The 24,653-nt window shown below is 33.8% G+C and overlaps 1 protein-coding gene across 2 annotated transcripts in view; it reads left to right on the forward strand.

The window, feature by feature from the left end:
• Window positions 1–24,653, forward strand: part of LOC118180188 (uncharacterized) — a 176,601-nt gene that overhangs the window by 132,238 nt on the left and 19,710 nt on the right. For both annotated transcript variants that reach the window (XM_085810311.1, XM_085810312.1), the window contains exon 9: window positions 3,434–3,613. In XM_085810311.1, the coding sequence (XP_085666437.1) occupies window positions 3,434–3,613 (180 nt within the window). The remainder of the gene's footprint in view (window positions 1–3,433; window positions 3,614–24,653) is intronic.

The raw sequence follows: 24,653 nt of genomic DNA on the forward strand, positions 1-24,653 counted from the left end.
ATTCTATAAAATTCATTAAATATGACAGATGGGCATTTTATTCCCTCGTCAGAACAAATAAGAAGAGGCCTTAAAAGTCCTCAAATTAAGTTTTCTATTAAAAGTTCTGAGGTGGTGTAAGTTTCTTGGTGAAGGATTATATAAGTTTCCTGTCATTTACTAAAGCAGTCCATGACAACTAGGATATACTTGTTATCTTAGTCGTACGAGGTAAAGGTCCGATAATCTCCAGATCAATCCTTTCGAATGATCCATTGTAGTGCTGTATTCTTCCACGTGTATATGATTACGAGCTTTTTCAATCTTCAACGCATCATAAGATTTGCGCCATTTTTCCACATCTGCTTTGGGATTCGATAATACGGTAAGATTAGCTCTCTGAAATGCTTTCCGTCATTAGTTTACCATTTGCGACAGAGAATTCCATCTCGCAGTTGAAGAGAATCCCAATATCGTTACGCCCAGTTTTGCTTCGTTGTCAAACTATTGTTCCATTTCTTGCCAGCAGGGTTTTCTGTAAGTTGCTTACGAGAATTCCATACGTAACCTCAATTCACGATGTTCCACTTGGGCCTTTTCATTTCTTCCCTGTTTCAGGCATTAATCTTTGATACCATGGAGACTGTTTTGATTCGTCCGGCCATTGAGATTTCTAAATCAGATTTCTCCTCAGCTTTCGAATAATGTTAGCACTTCTTTTTTTCGCAAGTTCTTCTTGAAAGTTCATCAGCATTTCCACGCGAATTTTCTTTACGATGATGAATTTTCCTGTCATTTCCTGTATGCAATGATTCTAAAAAATCAGTGGTGCTTCTGACAGATGCCGCTTCGAAAACGTTCATCAGTTAAAAAGCTCTCTCAGAGTCTGAACCCTATATGGAAGATATGTTTAAAATTTTTCTAAGATCACAAGGTCTTTACATCGTCTAACAGAAGGGAAAAAAGTTTTCATAGACTCACTGATGACTAAAAAAGCATTTAAAACCACGAAGGAAGTTTTCACTTCTGCTTCTGGTAAAAGCTTATCTCCAAACTGAATACGATTTTATTTTCGATACAGATAATATCAATGAAATGATTGGAGCTGTTTTTTCTTAAGAAACCGATAGTTAGCAGCATGTCATTTCCTATTTCAGTATGAGCCTCTCAAAGTCAGAAGAAAATTACTCTGTCACCAGAAAAGAACTGTTACGGATGCGTGAGAAGCTTGAAAAGCCCTGCAAACACCTATGCATTGCTAAAAGAATTATCGTTCTGTTACTAAACACGAGACGTATAAAATTGAAGTTCAGTTACTAAACACGAAACGTATAAAAATTACAAATATCAATGAAGTATGGATATTTAAATTGCCTTGTGAGGCCTTATTTGTCTAATCCGATCCGTTTTTTCAAATACCGGTGATTTGGACACATTTGAGTCTTAATTTAGAAGTCAAACAACAAAAAGTCATTGTCTTTTTATTGACAATGACTTTTTGTTGTTTGTCTCAAACCTTTGAGTCTTATTTCTTAATAAACTCATATATGCTGTGTTTGTTATTTTGAGGGCCAAAATCTTCACTATTGCAGCCTAGTGATCCCCTTACAGCCTGCGTAAACTGCAATGAAGATCACTAGGCATTTTTCAGATCATGTCTCATATGGAAGACTGAGAAGGAAGTTCTAAATATTTAGGTAAATAAGAATTTATCCTGTTCTTAGATGCTTAGTATCTAGTAGAACTTAAAACATTCTAATGCAGAAATAGGAAAATCTGTCCAGTTAGTAGCTACACACACAGTTCAAGCAATAAAAAATATTCCTGGTTTATGGTTACAGCTATAAAAGTAGAAAAGAACCTACACATCACCAGAGAGAAGTAAATGAGCTCGTAGGAAAATGAAGTTAAAAATGAGGTATAAAAAGCGAAACAAAATGGGAAAGGCAAAACAACAGCGCAAAATACAGAAGGTAGGGCGTATCCGCTGCTAAATAAACACATTAATCAACAAGACATGGATGAATTCATTGAACAATTGCCTACTCATTTTTACAGTTATGAGATTTTTTGTAATTGGGCGACTGACGTTCCATGCGTTAGTCTCTCTTACATTTAAAGCACAAAATAATCCTTAACAACCACCCACCAGTTTTTATGCTTTATGCAGGGAGTAGACAAATTTCTGATTTTTAGCCCAATGAAAGGGAAGGACCTTTTCATTGAAAGGGAAGGACGCTAAATTTAAAATTAGACAAAAGTGTAATCGTTGACTGAACAAAACTTTAAATATTTCGAAGGCGATCAGACATACATTACACAACCAAAACTTTCTGGGCATTTCAGATTTTTGACATTTTTCGAATTTTTAGAGAAACGCTTGATGAATTGTTTTGTAACTGTCATGTAAATAACATGGTTAAAGAAAGTGACGAAATTTCACATAAAAAGAAAAAGGTTTGCGGTAAACAATAGTGCTGAAATCCAATTTATTGCGGACGCTTAGATTGTCAAAGAAAGCTATCTGAGTTTCGAAAGTGAATGCATTATGATAAAAACTAAACGATTTAAAAGTATTAAACACCCTTTTTATAATTAAAATATTTAATTGACTCTTTTGATAAGGTATTTAATTAATAAAAGTTAAAAGCTATTTAATTTATAATTATAATTTATAATGTTATATTGCGTTTAGTAACAAATTATTATTATTATTATTATTTAATGTTTTGAAATTTTTAATAAACTCTTTTTTGGGGTACTAGACTGCAACCTAAAGCCCTCAAACTGCAACATTCTCGCTAAAATTTTATTCATTTATTTCATTTTAATTGTTAGTTTCTCAGATTTATATAGAAATACACACTTGTAAAAAATTAGCGCTTTAGTGCGCTTACAAACAAAATCGTTTTACAATATTAAACGCTGTTGCTACTGAGGAGATGACTGGCTAAGGGAATTCTTGATACTAGTTTTGTATAACATGTGTCAGCAACTGCAGAAATTTTTGTTTCTTTTAAAATTTATATTAATTGTTTACAGTGCTCAAAGGACCCTTTTTACTTCAGAATGAAACATTCAGGTTCCCAGAGAAAGACACGCTGGGTCTTTCTCTAGGGAAGGACTATAACACGGAGAAAAATCAAGGAAGTTATAAAATCTAACTTCTTAAAAAGACAAAAAGTAAATAAAAAGTAATCAGTTAATAAATTTAAACAAAGTAAAGTAAAAGAAAATGGTCAATTACAAAATTGTACAGCAGAATTTAATTGCTATGATCTGAAAATCCATGAACCCATTAATGAATTTCTTTTGAATTCTGTACATAATACATCGCCAGTTACAGCATTTTGATTTTTTAATATAAATATGTGAATATGAAAGTTCTAGTAGTCTAGATAAAAATTTATTGTAATTATGAAAGTCACAGCTTATTCATGTGGATTTTTTTAAGATCTAAGACGGATGTGAATAATTTAGAAGATAATAAAGAAAGTAAAGAGCAAGACGACAACAAAAGACAGTCAAAAATTCAGAAACTCTCTATAGAATGTGCAAAGTATAAAGCATTACTGGAAGCTGCCCGAATGGAAAGTGATCATATAGAATGTATAATCTCGATGCAAGAAAGCAAGTAAGCATTAGTCTACGTAGAGTTAATATAATTTGTAGATATAAAGTAAAATATAATTTTTAAATTTAAAACTGAAAATAATGTAAATTGAGCACGATTTAATGGCTTAAAAATGCTGAAGCGCTGTGGAATATTGTAATGAAAGATAAACAAAAAATAAGTAAATAAAATAATTAGTAATTAATCATTGAAACTAAATAAAACGTAAAAAGATAAATGAAACAGAAATAATTTTAATTTAATTTATGATAAACATTTAAATAATAAATTAAAATGTTGCAGCTGATCTTATTTGAAGTTCTGGCTAGAGTGACCATTATGTCCAAATTCAAAAACTGAGAAGTATCAATCCGGTTAAATATTTAAGACCTGACACTGCGTAGCATTTTTCAAACGGGCATACACTCACATATTTTCTTTAAAGTTTAATTAATAGCTTAGAAATTAAAGATCTGAAAGAATGTCAAAATATTTTTTTAAGAAATTATAAAGTACTAGACAATATTTTTCTTATTTTCAAACTGAAATGAAATGTCTAATAATCAACCATTTTAATTATAGTATTTCTGTTCCATAATGCTTGAAAGCCATACTTTAAAAACTGTAACTGTATTTAGATATAATTGTATTTGCAATATCTCTGGATTTCATAGATTTTTGAACATCTAATTTACTGAATTAAGGTATATTATGTGCAGCATAATGTAAGCTTAAATATTAAAAGTTATTTAATGCCACTCCAAATTAAGTCACAAACTTCTTATTCACTTGAAATGAAAATATACTCATAACAAGTACCCACGTAACAGGTAGTATCGAATAATAATAAGTGTGAAAGTCTAAATTTGAATCCGAAATTGAGGCCTGTGAAATACAAAAAATATGGAATGGCAATATTGTTGCAGGTGCACCTAGTCAAAAAAGAGAGGGGCACAGACTATACCTTTCGTTCTAACCGATCGATCGACGAAACTCAACTTGCGTTTTGCATGTCTCAAAAGCGAAACTTGGAATATACTTTAGAATTATATATAGCTTAGTTGTTCTTATTTTAAAAGTCCAAATTTTTCTGAAATGACATGCATTTCAATTCTATGCCTCAAATTATACAAAAACTTTTTAAAAATTAGGACAGAAGTTTTCTTTTAAATTAGCACTCAAAGTTTTAATCCCTCAATGTTAATGGAAATTGGGACATATTTAATAATATTTTTTTAATTAAACTTACATGATGTCTTATTTCGTAATTCGAAATTTAAATTTAATCCGTTTAAAATTCACACATTGTGTTTCTGATTTTCTTTAAATTTGCATTTTAAAATAATTTTTATGAATTTTTCGAAAACCTTTTGATTATAACCAATAAAACTTTTATCATCATACTAAAGCAGATGTATTTTTAGGCATACCTGACAAAAAAATTATAGTTTTTATTGAAAATTTCCGAAGTTATACCTGAATTTATACATTTATTGGCACGTTTTAAAATTTGGCATATTTTTTTTTAGCGATAATAACGATAAATTTGGTTTACGCACGTTGTTACGTCAATGAATTGTTGTCAATAAATTTCACCAGTTATTTAAAAAAAATTTTTCAAATAAACTTTTACTGAATATTATTCAGATGGAATTTCCTTATTCAAGTTTTTACTAATGATACGTAATAAATATTTACTAATAAATATATGAAATGCCTTTTATAATTTATAAAGAATATTATTGAAAAATCTAATATTTTTCAACTTCATATACAGATTTGAAATTAGAGATTATAAAATAGCATTTCACATATATGTATATTTAATACTTCAGAATAATTTAAGCAATAAACCAAAAATATCTTTATATATATAAGTGACTAAAGTGTATCTCGCCGATAGTTTATTGTTGCCACTCGGAAAATTGAGCGCGGAAATTAACGTTTCCGCAGTTTTTAATTAATATCTCGGCTGATTGAACTCGTACGAAGATGAGAACGGTATCGATGGAACGGTTAGCAGAATTTTTTGGAACCCGAGGATACGCGTCTCGAATTTCAACTCGGCGCCGTTCCGTAGATATTCGAGAAAAAAGAATTTTGCACGTAGCCAAATCCCTCTAATAGGGAAAACCCAAAAAAGAAAGTGGAAAATGTAGGGAAAAGTAGGGGAAAATTAGTTTTTAATTAATATCTCGGCTAATTAAAGTCCCACGAAGACGCGAATGGTCAAAATGGCGTGCCACGGACCTGCGGAATTTAACGGTGTGCTTCGCTAAGCCCGGGAGCCAGCCGTTACGGAGGAGATAATCTTACTTCACCCCATATATATAGCCAAGAATTCCAACTCCACCAGAATTCCAACTCACCAAGTTGCATGATATCTGCCCCACAAGTAAGACAAGTAAGACAGCAAATCCCTATTTCTACACCAATAACGTAACAGTGCACAATCCAAAGTTCTCAACAACAACTTTCGAATGTAGAAGAAAATAGGTCAAACGTTATTGCAAATCAGAATAACGAAGAAGTACAACAATGACGTACATATGCCCAGGCATTAAAATCAAAGCAAATTGATCCTGTACTCCTAATCTATGCGAACGACGCACGACACATCTCCAAACTACTTGATAAACTTCAAACCATACTACCGATTGAAAAATTGGAAACTCAAGTTAAGAAAATAGTCCCCATAAAAAAAAGGAGGAATTGCCGTACATTGCAAGACCAAAGAAGATGTTGAAGAATTAAATAACTTACTCCAGCAATCTGAACATGCATACGTTATCACACATACTAAAATCCCTAAAAAGCGAACATCAAAATGTATCATTCACTAACTCCCATTAAACGCAGCAGGAGAAGCCGTTGTAAATATTCTTTCAAGAGTAACAAACCATAATCTATCAGAATTCAAATCTTTATTTAAACTTCGAGATCGAAATAATACAATTAAATGGACTATCGAATGTACACCTGTTACCTTTCCTAAATGTATTTCAGTGAAAACAATCCAGTATGGCTGGCATACTTGCTATATCTCCAAATTCCATACAATGTGCCATTGTATGGAATTCCATGTGGAATGGAAATTCCATACAATTTCCATTGTAGGTGCCATACAATGTGCCAACTTTCAAGCTTTCGACCATAGAACGAATAGCTGCCCATAACACTGTCACTGCGCTTACTGTGGCGAAAACCACAGAGAAGTTGAATGTCCTGCCAATAAACCAATTTGTATAAACTGCACTATAAATAATAAATATTCTGGTACGCATTATTATTGTGATCATCCTGCATATGCTCCGCATTGCCCATCTTACCAAGAAGTAATAAAATTCGTAGTAGAACCCAATATCAAAATTAAATAGAATATTTCTGTACCTCTGATTATATATAATATGAATCCAATAACTACAAATATTATACAAGCAAATTTCCGCAATAAAATAAAATGCCTGCAAATAAACTTACAAAAAGCTAAAGCTGCAACTGCACATTGCTGTCTTTTGCTGTCAATTATCAAGCTGATATCATATTTCTTCAGGAGCCGTTTACTATTGATGGAATAATAGTTGGTCTGCCATTGCAATGGAGTATCTTTCAAAAAGCAGATTTAGAGCAACCTGCATGTGTTGCCATAGCTGTAACTCTGACTGGACCCCGTCAATCTTGAAGATTGAAAGAGATCATGTTGCGGTTTTCCTAGAAATAACTGGGCTTTCAATTGCTCTAATTTCAATCTGCTCACCACCTACTGCTTCACTCGATGGAAATATACACTTTTTGGATTCCATTCTACGTTCTCAAACTTCAACTCATCAGCTTATTGTCGGTGATTTCAATGCCTACAATATCATTTTGGGTTACAATACAACAGACACTAAAGGCCGCCAATTAAAAGACTATATCTCCTCAAAAAATCTTATAATTCATAATAGCACAGACGCTCCTCCTTCTTTTGATCGTATTTTTCCAATAGGATGGCCTGACTTAACAATATCGAATCAATCTTTAGCCCCATATATTCAAGAATGGACAGTCTCTGATGAATATAGTCTTTCAGATCATAAATATATAACCTTCCAAATCGCACAAGCTTCATCTACCGTAATAATCAAAAGATATAAGTTGCAATCGAGAAAATTCAAATATTTACAGAGAGTATACGAGGACACCTCTCCAATATAGTACAGCTGCAATCATGTGAAACAACAGACTATCTTAATAACTTTACAAATAGCCTCTTACAAACTTATGAAGATACTTACAAAGCACATCCTCCACAACGTCATACCAAACACTTACAAGCCATTAACTGGTGGAATAAAGATTTACGTATCCAACGAGTCAAATGTAGATCACTCCGCAAAAACTTAAACAAAATCGACTACTTGCTAGACATACACAAATCTTGAAAATTTATCAACGCAAAAGAGCTAAATACAAACGTATGATTGTTCAATGAAACATAACATCATGGCGAAAATATTGCACAGAAAATAATGAAATATATGGCATTCATCATAAAATAACTACTAAGCACCTATATAAACCAGCTCAACTGCACCTACAAACTGGACCGGACCATCAACCAAGTGATATAAATAATTTATTGCATCAAATTCTTAACATCATTTTCGGAACTGATAACCCAATCGATGATACTTCTGAACAACATGCAATCAGATTTGCATCTACAAGATACGTACTTCGGCAGACCAAATATTTACAACAGCAGAAATTAAAAATATTCTTCGTCACCTCCCGAAGAAAAAAAGCTCCAGGGCCAGACGGCATCGACTATAATATTTTCAAAGCCTCAATACAATCAAATCTACAATTCTTTAAACTATATTTATATAAACTATTAAAAACTGGCACTTTTTCTCAGGCATTTAAAATAAGTCAAGTTATTCTCTTTCTCAAAAAGGATCGAGAACCGACTTTATTAGATTTGTACCGTTCTATCTGTCTTCTCTCTTCTCTCAGCAAAATTTTTGAAAAATTATTCGTCAACCGTCTCAACCACCATCTCCATAGAACTAATTTTATCAGCTCCCAGCACTATGGCTTTCAAACTCTAAGATCTACACTGCATGCATTATCTAATGTTAAGGAAACTTTATTAAGCAATAGAATGATCGGCCAATATACAGCATTTATCAGCGTAGATCTCAAGGGTGTATTTGATAGCTTATGGTGGCCGTCTATTATCCAAGCTCTTAAGGAAGCAAAGTGTCCTATCAATTTATACAGTATATTCAAAAATTACCTCTCAGATCGCCACCTTCTTCTTCATAATAATAATGGAACTATTTACAAAAAATAAGGAAAAAGCTGCCCGCAAGGTTCCTGTGCGGGACCCTTATTATGGAACATCACTTTCAACGATATACTTAAAGCTTCCTGACCCAGTCATACAAAACTTCTAGCATATGCAGATGATGTAGCTCTCCTCGTTTCAGGAAATACGCGCGAAGAATTACAACGAAACTCAAATGAGGTTTCTCACCTTTTATACCAACGATGTTCTAAGCTCAAACTTGAAATAGCCCATCTCAAATCTTATTGATTCCTAAGAAAGGCGGATCCGTTACACGACAGCCTCGTATTACCATAAACGAAAATCGTATTAAAATAGTTAAAAACTTAAAATACCTTGCAGTCATTTTTGACAAGAAATTAGACTGGATTAATCATATTCCGAATCTTAAAAACGCACATATATAATAGCTAAAAATCTAAAATCTATGCAAGGACGAAATTGGGGCATTAATCCATATCTTCAAAAAATCTTTTATGCCACAGTCGCGGAAAAAATAGTCACATATGCTGCAGCTATTTGGGCTCAGCCTATGCAAGGACGTAAAATCAGGCATCTCCAAACTATTCAAAGACCATTCATTTTAAATATAACCAGAGCCTATCGCACTACCTCCAACAGCTCTCTCCAAATCCTTTCAGGCTTACTACACTACTCCATATAAAAGTAGAACAAGAAGCAATAGCACAAATTGTTTCACTCCTACGTATGTCAGCAACATTTCATGATAATAGCTTTTCTGCAACTAACTTTGAAGAAAAAATCAATTCATATGATACGCATGCCGCACTCCATAGTTATTAGCATCTCCATAAGTCTTACAGAAATACCCGAGAGCATATATAACATTACTTATTTGCACAGATGGCTCCAAACTCAATGAAAATGTTGATTGTGCATTCGTTGTTCTCCACAATAATTATCGCCTCCATGAATGGAAGGGACATCTACACCCTAACAATAGTGTTTTCAAGGCGAAGCTTCCGCAATAAAACATGCACTTCTACATATCGAGCACAATAGCCTGAAACTCAACATTATACAAACAGATGACTTATAAACACTCCATGCCATACTGGATCCTCTCCATAAGTCTCCTATCATTAAATCCATACGAACAATCCTCCGAAACAATAAACAACTACTATGTACCCGACTCTCATGGACAAAAGCAAACTCTGGAAACACGGACAATGAGTCGGCTGATTCTCTTGCTAATGACGCTGCCCGAAATATTAATGCCTATATTCTCCAAATACCCTGGCCAATATCATATCTAAAACGACAACTCCAATTAAAAGCTCACAGCATATGGCAAGAAGAATGGGATGATAATACTGTAAGGATCCTAAGTTTTACTAACATTTATTTTATTTTAAATCTTTACTATCACTTCTTATTTTCTACTTCCAGCCAGAATTAAAAGCTTTTAACTTATTTATGCAAATTTGTCTTGCTAACGCCAAGTACTTAAGTTGTGGCTTTTTGCCAAGCAAGAGAGAGGAAGGAGTTATTAGAAGCAGGCCGCTTGCCATAGTAGTTTTACTCGGTTGCTGGTTGCCTTCAAGGCCAGAGGTTTAATCCTCGTGCTAATTTTAAACGTATCGTAGTTTAGCAGCTCCCTGTACTACATACGGCTTTTTGTTAATTAACGGCCAATCTTCAAGTAGGCACTTGTTTATTAATCCAAAGTTAGTTTAGTTAGAGTTTTAGTTAATATTTTATTATTCTTACGTTCAGACCACAAGTGGTTGGTCTCTGTATTCCGAAGTTCCGGAAATCATTGTAAAGAGAGAAACATAAAGGGTTTCGTATACCCTTCCTGTGTGTATTGTCTACTTCACAATTTACTGAACATAGCTTCAGTAAGCTTCCTGTTCCGAATCAGGACAGTTAATGTTTCCAAAGCAAGTAAAGAGGAACACAAGTCCTGATAGTGGCACCCGACGAAGAAGAATAACCATGGCCGAGTTTCAAGAAGAACCTGAGGTGCCTGCAGCAGCGGCTCAGAATCCAGAAATGCCAGCTGTCGCCCTGGAAGAATTTGGTTACATCGTCCAGACCATGCGCGCATCGATGAAACCAGCAGCAACCTTTGATGGAAATACACCGGTAACCAGTTTTGTGGAAAAATTGGATGAACACTTCATGCTGTATCCAGTACATGAGTTCCAGAAAGTCACCATAGCTACCAGCGCTTTGAGGGGCCAAGCGCTTAATTGGTTGAAATGTATAGGCAGAAGCCTCTTGGGTCAAGCGGGAAGTCCCACCTATACTTACGAAAATTTTAAGACTGTCTTAGTAGAAGCCTTCCCTGTCGTAAGAGATGGTGCAAGATTAGAAACGGAACTCTTCAGCATATATCAGCAACGAATCGAAAATCTTTATTTTCCTTTTATTTTCCACCTTTATTTTAAGAAAAATTCACGTCTTTAAACTCTTGTATGGAAACCGTACGGATCCTGAGATAATCCAAGTGATTTTGCCGAGGTTACTTCCCGAAGTACAAGACTTTATTGAATTAAGGAATCCGACTACACTGGAAACGTTATTTGAGCTAGGAATCCAATTTGAAAGTAGAAGAACGGCGGACATTGAAAGAAGACGCCAGTATGAGCAACGAAGCCAATTTGGTGAGCCAAGACCACAGCAAAGTCAAGAACACGGCTACGGAGGCAAAGCGAATCAGTGGGCAAGGAAACCCGAGTATCCAAAAGCAACCGGCGAACGTCGACAGTTCAATAGTAAGCCAGAAAAAAGTCTGAACGCCAGCGGAAAAAGAAGGAAGGCATGGAAAGGAAGAAACAAGATTTAAACTAAAACGGATTTCTGCTGACGGGAGGGTGCGGAAATCCGAAGGCCAAGAAACCCCCTCTTCCTTCAAGTTAAATACAGTTATGGTGAAAAACTTGACTCTTCCAAAGATTGAAGTTTTGGTGAATAACATCCGAGCCACCTCACTCCCGGATACAGGCGCGCAGTGTTCCTGTGTGGCAGAAGTTTTTTTTAGGAAGTATTTCCGTAAATACCGAATATATGATTCGGATAATACGACAGTGTTAGCTGCGCAGGGAGAAAGATGCAAGTGCATAGGTAAATTACCGTTATACATTCGTATCAAGGACGAGCAAGTAAAGGTAATGTTTTTTATCGTAAAAAATTTACAAGCACATGTCATTTTATGGATAGATTTTCTTTCAGAGGCAGAAGAAACGCTGGATTTTAACGAAGCGTCCCTTAAGCTGACGATGAAACCAGTTCGAGAAGAAAAAACAGAACCACCGACGTTAAACCTCGACCACCTGCCTAAGGAAGAGCAACAAAAAATTCGACAAGTGGTAAGTGAATTTGCTTCGTTATTTAGTGATATTCCCGAATTTACTCAAGTTACTAACCATAGTATCGACACCGGAGATTCACTGCCAGTTCGCCACAAACCATATCGATATGATAAAAATAAAGAAAAAATTATAGAGTGGCACATTCGATATATGTTACGTAAAAAGATCATAACGCCCATCTCAAGTAGTTATGCTAGCCCGGTTGTGTTATGTAAGAAAATTAATGACTATCCGGTAACACATCCGAAAAGGTGGCGTTTTGCAATTGACTATCGTAAATTAAACTTCATGACTAAATATCCGGTATATCCGTTACCTATTATTGAAGAAATTCTGAGGAACATAACTTCTACCAAATATATGACTACGTTAGACTTAACGACTGGTTATTTTCAAATAGGGATTAAACCGGAAGATGTGCCTAAGACTGCTTTTATAACCAAGTCTGGCACGTATGCATTCTTGCGTATGCCGTTTGGCCTTTCAGGGGCACCGGCAACATTTCATCGATGTATGGACATTGTGCTAAAGGCCTGTTCTTGGAAAGACCACATTTATCTATTTAGACGATGTCATTATTACTAGTCATAATCTCGACCAACATGTACAGGATTTAAGACAGGTGTTTTCATTATTAAATGAGGCCAGTCTAAAAGTTAATGTCGAAAAGTGCAAATTTGCAGCCCCTGAATTAAAATACTTAGGTTACAAAATATCTCAGAAAAGAATCGAGACAGACGAATCAAAAATAATCGCTGTGTAAAAGTATCCGCCGCCAAATACAGCGAAGAAGCTCTCTTCTTTTCTAGGACATTGTTCATATTATAGGTCGTTTAAGAAAGATTTTGCAGCTATTGCTGAACCATTGTTAAAACTAAAAAGGAAAAAGGCAAGATTCTCGTGGGCGGCCGAAGCCAATAGTGCTTTCAAAAATTAAAGCAAGCATTAACGCAAGCCCCTGTTTTGAAATTTCCTGAGAACGATGAGAATTTAGAAATTTCAGCGGATGCTTCGGATTATGCGGTGGGAGCGATACTTTCGCAAAGTCAGCAGCCCGTGGCATTTTTAGTAGAACTTTAAATCAAACATAAAGAAATTATTCCGCGACTGAGAGAGAGGCACTTGAAGTTCTGTTAGCAGTGCAAAAGTTCCGAGTCTATTTTGGAAGGGCGCCAATAACAGTGTATTATGATCATGCGGCGGTAACTAGATTGTACTCAGGGAAAAACTTATCCCCAAGGTTAATAAGATGGGCACTCAAGTTGCAAGAATATAATCTGGTAATTAAGCACACCCCCGGAAAGGAAAATATCGTAGCAGATGCCCTATCCAGAATAAAAATAGATGAAGAAGGTAATACTGTAAAGGTGGCAATGCTCACAGCATGTACGATACTATCCCGAGAAACTGTAATAACCGAACTGGGTAAGGATCCTGAATTTAAAAACATTTATGAATATTTAAAGGATCCCGAAAATTTTAGCCACCAAGATATTGTGGCGATAAGAAATAGGGCGGCCCATTACGAACTAATAGATGGTCTATTATTTTATACAAAAACTACGAATTCCAACAACGAATTTCGACCTGTTATCCCAGCTAGTCTTAGATTAAACATACTGCAAGAGTTACACGACTCCCCATTAGCTTCTCATGCTGGTATTCGAAAAACCATCCAACGCGTACGCGAAGCAGTTTATTTTCCTGAGCTGCAAAAGTTAACAAGGGCGTATGTCCAGTCCTGTCCAACATGTCAAGCAGTTAATTATATTAATTTCCGCCCGGCCGGGTTTCTAAATAGCATTAAATCCGAATTTCCAAATGAAATAATTGGCATCGATTTATTGGGCCATTTTCCAAAAAGTCAGTTAAATAAAAGTCGGTATCTCCTTGTTATGGTTGATCATTTTAGTAAGTGAACGAAATTTTTCCCTTAAAACGAGCCTCCGCGAAATTAGTTACTGATTCTATTTTAAATAAATATATTTTTAAATACGGGGCGCCCCTAAAAGTTATATCGGATAATGGTCCTCAATTTGTAAGTAATATATTTGAGGACATGTGCCAAAAACTGGGCATACGTCATTTAAAAATGGTCCCGTATCGGCCACAATCAAATATAGCGGAACGGGTCAATAGAAATATGGTGAAAATTATCCGTAGTTATGTTAAAAATTTTCATAAAAGCTGGGATAACTATGTCAATGAATTAGCTTTCGCCCTCAGGACCGCAAAACATGATACGACGGGCAAAACTCCTGCTGAGTTATTTTTAGGCAGAAAGATTATAACGCCGTTAGATAAATTATTTTATGTTCAACAAAGAGCCCCAGAATTTAAAATCGGCGATATAGAAAAATTAATTAAAGAAGCAAAAAAGAACACTGAAGTAGCACAGAGAAAACAGAAGCTTTATTACGATATGAAACGACGGGGAGTAACTTATAAAGTAGGAGATGAAGTGTTAAAAATTAAGCATTCACTTTCTTCAGCACCAAAAGATAAAACTGCCAAATTTTATCCACGATTTGAAGGACCATATGTCATAGAAAAAATAACTCAGGTTGTAGTGGTGTTAAAAGTCAGGAATGGTGAAACATGCACTGCAAACATTGACCAGATAAAACCATTCTATTATCGTAATAAAATGCCAATATTTAAAGATCTTTTGCAGGATCCGGCACGGCAGGCACAAGCTCCAGAGGTGGAACAACAATCACAAGGGCAAGCCATTACTAGACAGGAGCAGTTGAAAAGAAAGTTCCCCCGTTGGAAAATTGAAGGTAACAAGAAAAAGAAGCCGTTCCACCGACCAGAAAAGAGGGGGCACGACCACCCCCAGAATGAAGAAGGGAGAAGTACGACGAATGCAAAGAGAGCCAGGAGAAATGACGGCAACTATAACCCGTCTCCAAAACGGAAGATCTACCCATCGGATAGGACTCTACTCAGCAAATGTCGACGAATGGATAAAGGAAGACCAGCTGCAGATGCAAAGAAGCAAGAAAAATTTGAACAGCCAGCAACGAGATCCAAGCAGGAACGAGAGAGAGTTGTCCCGGTTCCGCCAAGACCAGCTGCCATCAAACGGCCGAGACCACAGGCAGAGGCTAAAAAGAAGGTCTTCAAGGGTGACCGCACTGGAAGAAAAAGAAAGCTCATTGAGGAAGGAACCGAAGGGCGAACCCGCACAAGAAGAAAGATAAACCAGACCGTAGTCTTCGCCACTTTCCAAGACTGGGCAGAAAAAAAGGATGTCTGAATATCACAAAGATAAGTAAAACTTTATGTTACTTTGAAACCTTAAGTTAATTTTTCATTCTTACTGCAAGTGGCAGAATTCAAGAAGTTTTACCTCATGTGAGGCCTACCTTTATCGCCAAAAAGGCGAGAAATGAGTTGTTACCTATTTTGATATTGTTTTTCAATTACTCGCGAGTAAAACTAAAATTAATGTATAATAGGAATGTGTAAATACTTGAATATTGTAAAAGCATTTATAATCTTTGAGAAAGGTACCTTAAGAAAATTGTAAAAAATTATTGTATAAAATTTTATTTAAAAGATTCTGGCAAGAAAGAAGTTTTAGTCTGAAAGACTTTTGAAATGTAGTATTTCAATGTAGAAGAATTGGCACTTGCTTAGAAAAGAATAGAAGTTAACAATGTACTACTAATGTATGTTTTAAAATGCGTAAAATTAACGGCATGTTAATATGTCCTTACATACAATGTGAACTGTTTGTTATTTTAAAAGTTAAGAAATACTGTGATATGTTAAAAGTGAAAGTAATGCCAAAAATTTTAACTTATTCGTGTGACTGTAAAAAGAGCAAATTATTGTGAATATGTGTTAAAGGTTGAATGAATGTAGTTAGGCTCTCTGACGCTACACTTCAGAGTTAGCCACTTTTCAGAATAGTACCTCAGGGTTTAGAGATGAATATAAGGTGTAGTCTGAGGTCTTGTTATGTTGAATTTTAACACGTTAGTGTTTTGATTGCAGGCGGTAGTGTTGAACACTTGTACATAGACACGCTCGTGTTTGGTGTTTTCCTTTACAACACATGTCAGAGAGCACGGGGAGATAATTAAATAACGTCATGAATGAAATAAGAATGTTAAAAGAGAAATATAAGTATTCATGTTACTTGCCATTTAATTGTGTAACATTTCATTAAACTAGTTTTGCTTCCATATCTCTGGAAGGAACCAGATTTCAACTAAGAAACTCCTGTTTAGATGCAGTACAGATGAAAAATCTTGTCCATGGAGTTGATAATGTAAAAACGACTTTTTTTAATTTCTAGTTTCTAGTGGGAAATGTTTGTAAAAGATTGGCCTCGCGTTAGATTCTAGAGCTAAAAGTTTTCAACAAGGTCGTTTCAGACCTCAGTTTCAAACTAATTAACTCTGGCGGGAAGTATGTAAGGATCCTAAGTTTTATTAACGTTTATTTTATTTTAAATCTTTACTATCACTTCTTATTTTCTACTTCCGGCCAGAATTAGAAGCTTTTAACTTATTTATGCAAATTTGTCTTGCTAACGCCAAGTACTTACGTTGCGGCTTTTTGCCAAGCAAGAGAGAGGAAGGAGTTATTAGAAGCAGGCCGCTTGCCATAGTAGTTTTACTCGGTTGCTGGTTGCCTTCAAGGCCAGAGGTTTAATCCTCCTGCTAATTTTAAACGTATCGTAGTTTAGCAGCTCCTTGTACTACATACGGCTTTTTGTTCATTAACGGCCAATCTTCAAGTAGGCACTTGTTTATTAATCCAAAGTTTGTTTAGTTAGTTTTAGTTGATATTTTTATATTCTTACGTTCAGACCACAAGTGGTTGGTCTCTGTATTCCTAAGTTCCGGAAATCATTGTAAAGTGAGAAAAATAAAGGGTTTCGTATACCCTTCCTGTGTGTATTGTCTACTTCACAATTTATTGAACATAGCTTCAGTAAGCTCCCTGTTCCGAATCAGGACAGTTAATGTTTCCAAAGCAAGTAAAGAGGAACACAAGTCCTGATAATATCACTGGCCGAAGAACATACTATCATCTCTCTTATGTCAATATCAGTCGCCTAATAGTCAATCCACATTTGGTGCGTTACATTTCTGGACATGGCGCATTCCCTGTTTACTTCGCAAAGCATGGCATTTCTCATACTGGCCACTGGTGCTGTGGCAAAATTGGTACTGCAAAACACTACATTGCTGCTTTTCCACTCACTCAAAACTCCCACATCCCAATTCTATCTTCCACTACCCAAGCTTTCTGCAAATTCATGATCCGCCAAAAAATCTTGCAAATTCAATTTCCAAAATTATGCAAAAGTTATTCGACCTTGGTTTAGACCTCTGTCAAACATAATATCTTATGAAAACTTTATCATTGTAATATTGAATAGAAGAGTGGTGTGTTCTTAAATCAAGTGCTGGATGTTTAAGCATAACACAGCACCACTACATCACCTTGATTTTAAAATTTTACAAATATTCCAAGTGATTTCGTGTAATCTACCATAATTTGAACCTTTCATGAGATACTTGTGTACTTTCTATATCTACCACCAATTGCGAACTGTTGTATTTTGTTAGGAATTTTTTATGAGTTTACACAATTATGAACTATTAACATACCACATACTTTGATAAGGGTCATTATCTTTGAACTATCCGAACACTTTTACAGATAATTTCTGAACAGTATGATGAACTACAATTTATTTAAACTTTAGAAATATTTATATTTTAGAAACTTCCATTTTTTTTATATATCTGAACTAGCTGAACTATTTATTACCTTATAGCTACCTGAACTAAGTATATGAACTATTTGAAATTCAATTTGAAATAATTTTGAAAATTATTATTTCAAAATTCTGTACATTTATTATTATGTTATTTTATATATTATGCTCCAAATTTTTGTGTTATATTCCAAACTACATATCATTGCAACATATTTTTGTATTACATTCCAAACTATGTATGATTCCAAATTATGTATTCATTCCAAATTGTGTATTCCTTCAAATAATGTATCTATTTTGTTAATATCAAGAAACGGCTGGGGTCACATAGTGGGAGACGATGCTAAACCATTTAACCAAATGGTAAAGGTGTGGTGCCCGTCTTCCCCGTTCCTAAACCTAAAGTCAGATTGTTATACAGATTCAATACAGATTAAATCAAATAGTGATTATGTTCCGTTTCAGGGTTTCTCAGCTCAGGCTCTTTTAAAAACACGCCATTTCAGCCTTTTTTGATGGAATAGCCAAAAACCCATTTCTGCCTTAATTCGGTGTCAATTTTAATTCAGGGTTTCTTGCAATAATCAACACATTTCTGAACTTCCATTTCAGTAATATCCGGGGCACAAAAGTGTTCATTCTTCTTTCTGATATTGCAATCATTGAACAGCAAATCTCCGAAACAGTTTGATTTTCGGCATGCCCATCTCGAGCTTCAAGACCTATATTTTTATTTAAAACGATAGTATATCTCACGAGCTCTCTTATATGAAGACTTTTGATGAACTGTTCTTGAATAATTTAGTCAAAATTGTTGACATATTAGAACTTGCTAAGCTTGTTAAACTATAAATGTAGCTCCAACTTTATCCTGGATCTTTGATTCAACTGTAAATATTTCTATTTCCTTTTATTTGGAAATATTCACATTCCATACGGTTGGTGTGGCTTAAGCTGGATATGCACTCAGGTTTTGGACTTCTACTTCTGTCTTCACTACAGAACTTGTATTTAATTTGTAGTTTGCTCCTTGTTCTGGTTAAAGTTCATTAGTCCAAAAACCCTAAAAAACGTGAAACGAACTATCGCGATGTCTGAAGATAACTACAAAGAGTTCTAAAGGTTTGAATAAAAATATGTACTTCTTTGTACAAAGTAAAAAAAAAAAAAACTGATTTAAAATGAATTCAGAAGAGATTTTTTTTTCGTGGCGTCTATTTTTTCGTGGAAGATATTTTTTCATACGTATTTATGCATGTATCTCGCATAACTAAAAAACGAGTAGCCTCAGAATGCTGCCATTTTGCATATAGGACAGCTATAACATGTAGTTGTACTCCTCCCTTTTTGGTTGTAAGCGGCCGCACTAAAAGTATATATATACGTAAAGACAAATAAAATAAGAAATTTAGAACTAATTTTTCACAAGGACCAAAAATTGAAATTCATAATTAATAAATTTCAAACAATCCATTAAATGTCACAAAGAATTTTAAAAATGTTCAAACCAAAACTTTTCAAACAAGTAATATGTCAATTCAAAAATTTAATCAAATTTAAAGAAATATGAACATAACAGAAGAGGAATGCAATCAACTTCATTGCCACTTTGTCAGGGAGGAGGAACATTGAAATCAATTGAAATCGCTCTTCTACAAAAATCCTTGCTTTTCTGTATCCAGAATTAGCTGATGAAACATTTCAACTTATTTTAATTATAATAGTTCACCCGAAAATTCTGACCCTTCCCTAAAGCAAGGGAAAAAAACAAAGTAAATTCTAATTAGAATCTTGAACCTTAAATAAAGATATAATTCTATTTTGTTTAAAGAATTGAAAACCTAAGTGAAAAAATAAAATACTTCAGCGAAACACTCTCTTACTCGGTTCAGTGAGGTCAGTATTTTTATTCCTATATGTTGGTGCACTTTTTGCTTTAAAAATGATTGATTTGTGTTGTTCTTATCTTCCGGTTAAGGTTTTCATGCGTCTAGTTAATCTGCATGCAATAGTTATAGATTTATTAACAATTTAAAAGTTGTTTAAGAGCTGCTAAGACTATTTTTTTTAAACCATAGCACCCATATTTGTTTATATTTTAAACTTATCAAAATAGTGAATTAAGTCTTTCTGCACCATTAGTGTCTTTTTGCCCAGTAAGACCAAAAGGAAACCGAAAAATGTGCCTTCTTGCCTGCTGACCGAATTGCTTGTTTTTGCGTAAAACTGTAATTTTAATTGTCAATTTTTTTTTAATTTTTTAACTGTATTTGATGTTTTATGTTTTTCTATATCTTTCAATTTCTAATGAAAATATTTTGAACTTTTATGTATTTTTGCCTTGCCACGAAGTGAGAACTGAATTAATTGAATGAGAAATACATCTCTAATGAAATTCGAGGAAATAAGTTTAAATGAAATGCAGGAAAAAATGCGTATAATTTAATGTTCAGTACATGGAAGTCATCTGGTGTACATATCAGATTTTTTTAACCTCAGCAGCCATATTTGTTTACATTTGAATCTGAGAAGCATAGTGCATTAAGTCTTTCTGCACCTTCTGTGTCTTTTTGTCGAGTGTTATCAAAACGAAACTTTCAGTTTAGTGCACCGAAAAATCTGCCTGCTGGCCGAATTGCTTGTTTTTGCGTACAAACTGTAATTGTAAAAATTGTTATAACTGTATTTGTTTCTTTAGGTTTTTCTATATCTTTCAGTTTTTAATGAAAATATTTTGAGTTTTTGTATTTTTGCATTGCCGCGAAGCGAGAACTGAGTTAACTGAATGAGAAATATATCTGTAATGAAACTCGAGGAAATAAGTTTAAATGAAATGCAAGAAAAAATGTGTATCCTTTAATATTTCGTGCAAGGAAGTCATGTGGTGTACACATCAGATTTTGTTTTATTTAAAAAGAGCCTTAAACATAAATGCACTTTCTTGTACTAACAAAATCAGCTCTTTTTTTTTTTCATCTGGTTTTGGTGCCTTTTCGAAGTCACATTCTTGTTTATCTGAGCGCTGTATTTTTAAGTTTCTCGTCTACGCTTTAACAAATTTCATTTTGCCTTCTACTTTAGTCATTCATAGACATTGTTCAGTCATTAAATTGAAAAGATAAGTGAACATATGGTGTATTTTAATATCACAGTCTTGAAATAGACATGTATACTTTTACTAAATAAGCTTGTATGTATACTTTTACTAAATGAAAAATGTATACTTTTACTAAATAAGCGTTTAAATCATTCAAAAATTTATTTGCTTCTGGAAAAAAGTCCTTGGAGATATGAATCTAGTCTAATTTTTTTTCATCTTTCCATATTAATATCCAATAGCAAATTCTAATTTATTTAATTTGTAATTAATTAAAAAAAATTATAAATATGGTTAACCATTAGAAATGCTTAGTTTAATATGATGGATGCAAAAAGGTGTTAATAAAGCATGTTCTGACGTATGAAAACCATTTGATTAACAATGAAAAAATGGTGGTTAAAAGTTTGATAACGTTAAATTTAAAATAGTGTTCTAAAGATATTGTTTTTACTGCATTAATAATAAAATAATTAATAATAATTATAAAATAAAGCTATTTTCATAGACTTTAATTCAAAATTAAAAGAAAAGTTAATGCTGTTTTTCTATTGTAATGTCTAATCACTTTGATTGCCTTTATGTAATAAGATATTCAAATGCTTTAGCGGGAGCATATCTTGCATTTAAATTATCAGTATTGTTAAATCCAAGAATCTTCAAACTCTAAAATTTAATATTTGGAAATATTTTTATCCAGAATTTTTATATCAAAATGAAGTAATCTATGAATTCTTTACTCATTATTGTTCCTCGAAAAAGCCCTAAACAGGGCACCAAGCAATTGATAAAAATGTTGAAGTTCAAAGGCTATGCAGAAATCATCCGCAGCTGTTCTAGATTCGATAGCCAAAGAAGGCACGATCTTTAATAGATAAATCTAAGAAGATAATTTCTTTAAAAATTAAAATTAAGACTTATATAGTCAAGCCTTGAAAATTGAGTAAGTGATAACGATCACCAAGTCTGGAATATTCTCTAATGTATCACTTGTTCAGTAGTCAATCAGCCTTAGAACTTTCTTGTATTGGTGTAGTATGGTCGACACTTAGCTTACGTTATCGACTGCTTGTTATGTATTTATTTATTTTAATATAAGTACACTAGCGTTACATAAATACCAGCGATGCGTTATTAATCAGTTTGTGAGCAAAAATATTTAATTTCAGTTTACTGCTGTTCAAAAAAGAAAATTTTTTGAAAAATAAAAGTGATGTATTGGAATGCGGGATTTTCTCCACTTGCCTGGTAAAGTTATATATACTGTAAACAAAAATGTCTTTATTTGAGAATCTTTGATGAGTAATATCTCTTTATTAAAGCTTTTGTAAAGCATGGAGCTCAAAAGTAAATATTAACCAGCAGAAAATTTGGTGAATTTTAAGATATCTTTCATTTGGCGTCCGTTATAGTATTAACCAACATTTATTAATTGAGTTTTTAAATTATATTTTTATGTGAAATACGTCAAGAAAGAAGATTTAAAACTTCTGGTAGATGAAATAGGTGAAGTAGTGCCATAATCAGCAAAAATCTTCGATTAAAGGACATTTTTCTGAATGGGAATGAGTACAAAAAGTGACCCAGATATTGTTAAAGGAATTTTAGATAACATTACTGATGATATACTCAAGAAACAACAACAAGAATTTGAGTTAGAGAAAACTAAACTAAATAATGGAGCGAAATTGGCAAGAACACAAGCTCAAGAATTAGGGAAAAAGAACAAAAATTTGAGTTTCAGAAAATTGAATCAAACAATTTAACAAAATAATGAGAATACAAGCTGAACCTCAAAACGTAGGTATAATTCCTCAAAATATTTTAGAAACTATTGGCTCAAAGAAAAATTTTACTTTATCTAAATTAACAGTTAAGACAATTTTGCGACGATTTAAAGAAGGGTTACTCTTTTGGACCCAACTTGAACATAGAGAGGAAAGAATATCTTTGACAATATTGGGTTTTGGTTTAACTATAAATGGATATACGAAGATGCGCACGAAAAAGGAATATAATTTAGAACCTCAAAGAAACAAAATTCTTACGGCATCAATACTGCTCACGTCCACAAAAGAACCTGATAGAATGAAATCAAGATGCATATTTTGTGAAGGCAAGTATGCTAGTGCTGATTGTTTTAATGCTCAAGTCCTGCCACTAGAAAAAAGGCAGAAGATAATAAAGGATAAGAAATGCTTTTTCGGTTGCCTTATTTTTTATCATTGTGTTAGAAAGTGCCACATGTTTTCAAAATGTCTCATTTTTAGTAAAAAAAAACTTCTTCATCATGTGAAAGTGCCACATGTTTTCAAAATGTCTCATTTTTAGTAAAAAAAAACTTCTTCATCATGTGTGATCAATTGCAGACCCCCAACAAGCCCAGTCAGAAGAAAGAAGATGAAATTTCTCCTTGCAAATATGTTAAGGCATGAAATATAAGTTCAAATCCAAAAGTATTCCTTCAGGCTTTTAGAGCCAACCTTAGCTCTAGTGATAAAGAAAGAATAGTTTTCGTGTTATGAGATACTGGCTGTGAAAGGTAGTATATTTTAAGGGGTATTGCCGAATAAATGGAATATCTTATACGTCGTCAAGAGGTAATTAAACACTTTTGTATGGCGGTGTTTCTACTAACAAAGATAAGCATAACTCTTAGAAAATAAAGTTCAAGCAAGTAAATGGGAATTTGACTCGCAATTTTGAAGTCTTGCCTCAAGGTATTACATGTGAAAGTGCACTGCCAATAAGCAAAGGTTCTACACTGGAAGACTTGGATGTTGTTTTAACGGATACTAACCCCTCCTATGAACCTATTCAAGTTCTCGTTGAAGCGGATATTATTGGTAGGCTTTTGACGAGCCGAAGGAAAATATTATCGTCATGTTTAGTTGCAGTTGAAACCCATCTCGGATGAACATGAGTGAGTAAAGTAGCACAAGTGAATATTACAAGAGAGACTGCGCATGTCGACAGTGGGGTCGCAGAACTTTAGTTGAGCTCAAGTTATTTAGCTTATTTCCTATATAATATATTTGTACAAATAGATATATTTGTAGTTTAATTTTATATTTTTATTGTTTTATACGGTGCATTGCATCCCTTTCAAATATTTTTATGATATCTTAGAGCATGTTTTGATGAAAAATTGTTTTTAAAAAATAGCGGTACATTTACGTCTATTTGGTAACTTAAAATTGCATGCCTTTATGTTTACAGCTGTTTAAATGCTTAAATCTAATGCTCACTGGCGTGTTTTTACATCTGCTATCATTTTTCGCTTTGTTTCATTGATTTTATGTTCATGGTAATTTTTATGTACATTTTACTGTTACACGCTGGAAAGCCTACGGAACGACATTGATTTAACCCTGTTAATTTCTGAAAAATTGTTGGTTCACCAACAATCGCACGGCGTGGCCGAATTCTTTTTGGAGCATCTTCTTTTTGGTGCATCGAAATTTTATTTATGCCCATTGGACGAATATTATATACGAATATATATATTGCGTAGAGCTGCCTATGAGTCATTTTATTATACCTTC

The sequence above is a fragment of the Stegodyphus dumicola genome, chromosome 2 (genome assembly GCF_044657685.1).
Source record: "Stegodyphus dumicola isolate Sdum_Otavi_A_Nest chromosome 2, ASM4465768v1".
NCBI classification, from domain to species: Eukaryota; Metazoa; Arthropoda; class Arachnida; order Araneae; family Eresidae; genus Stegodyphus; species Stegodyphus dumicola.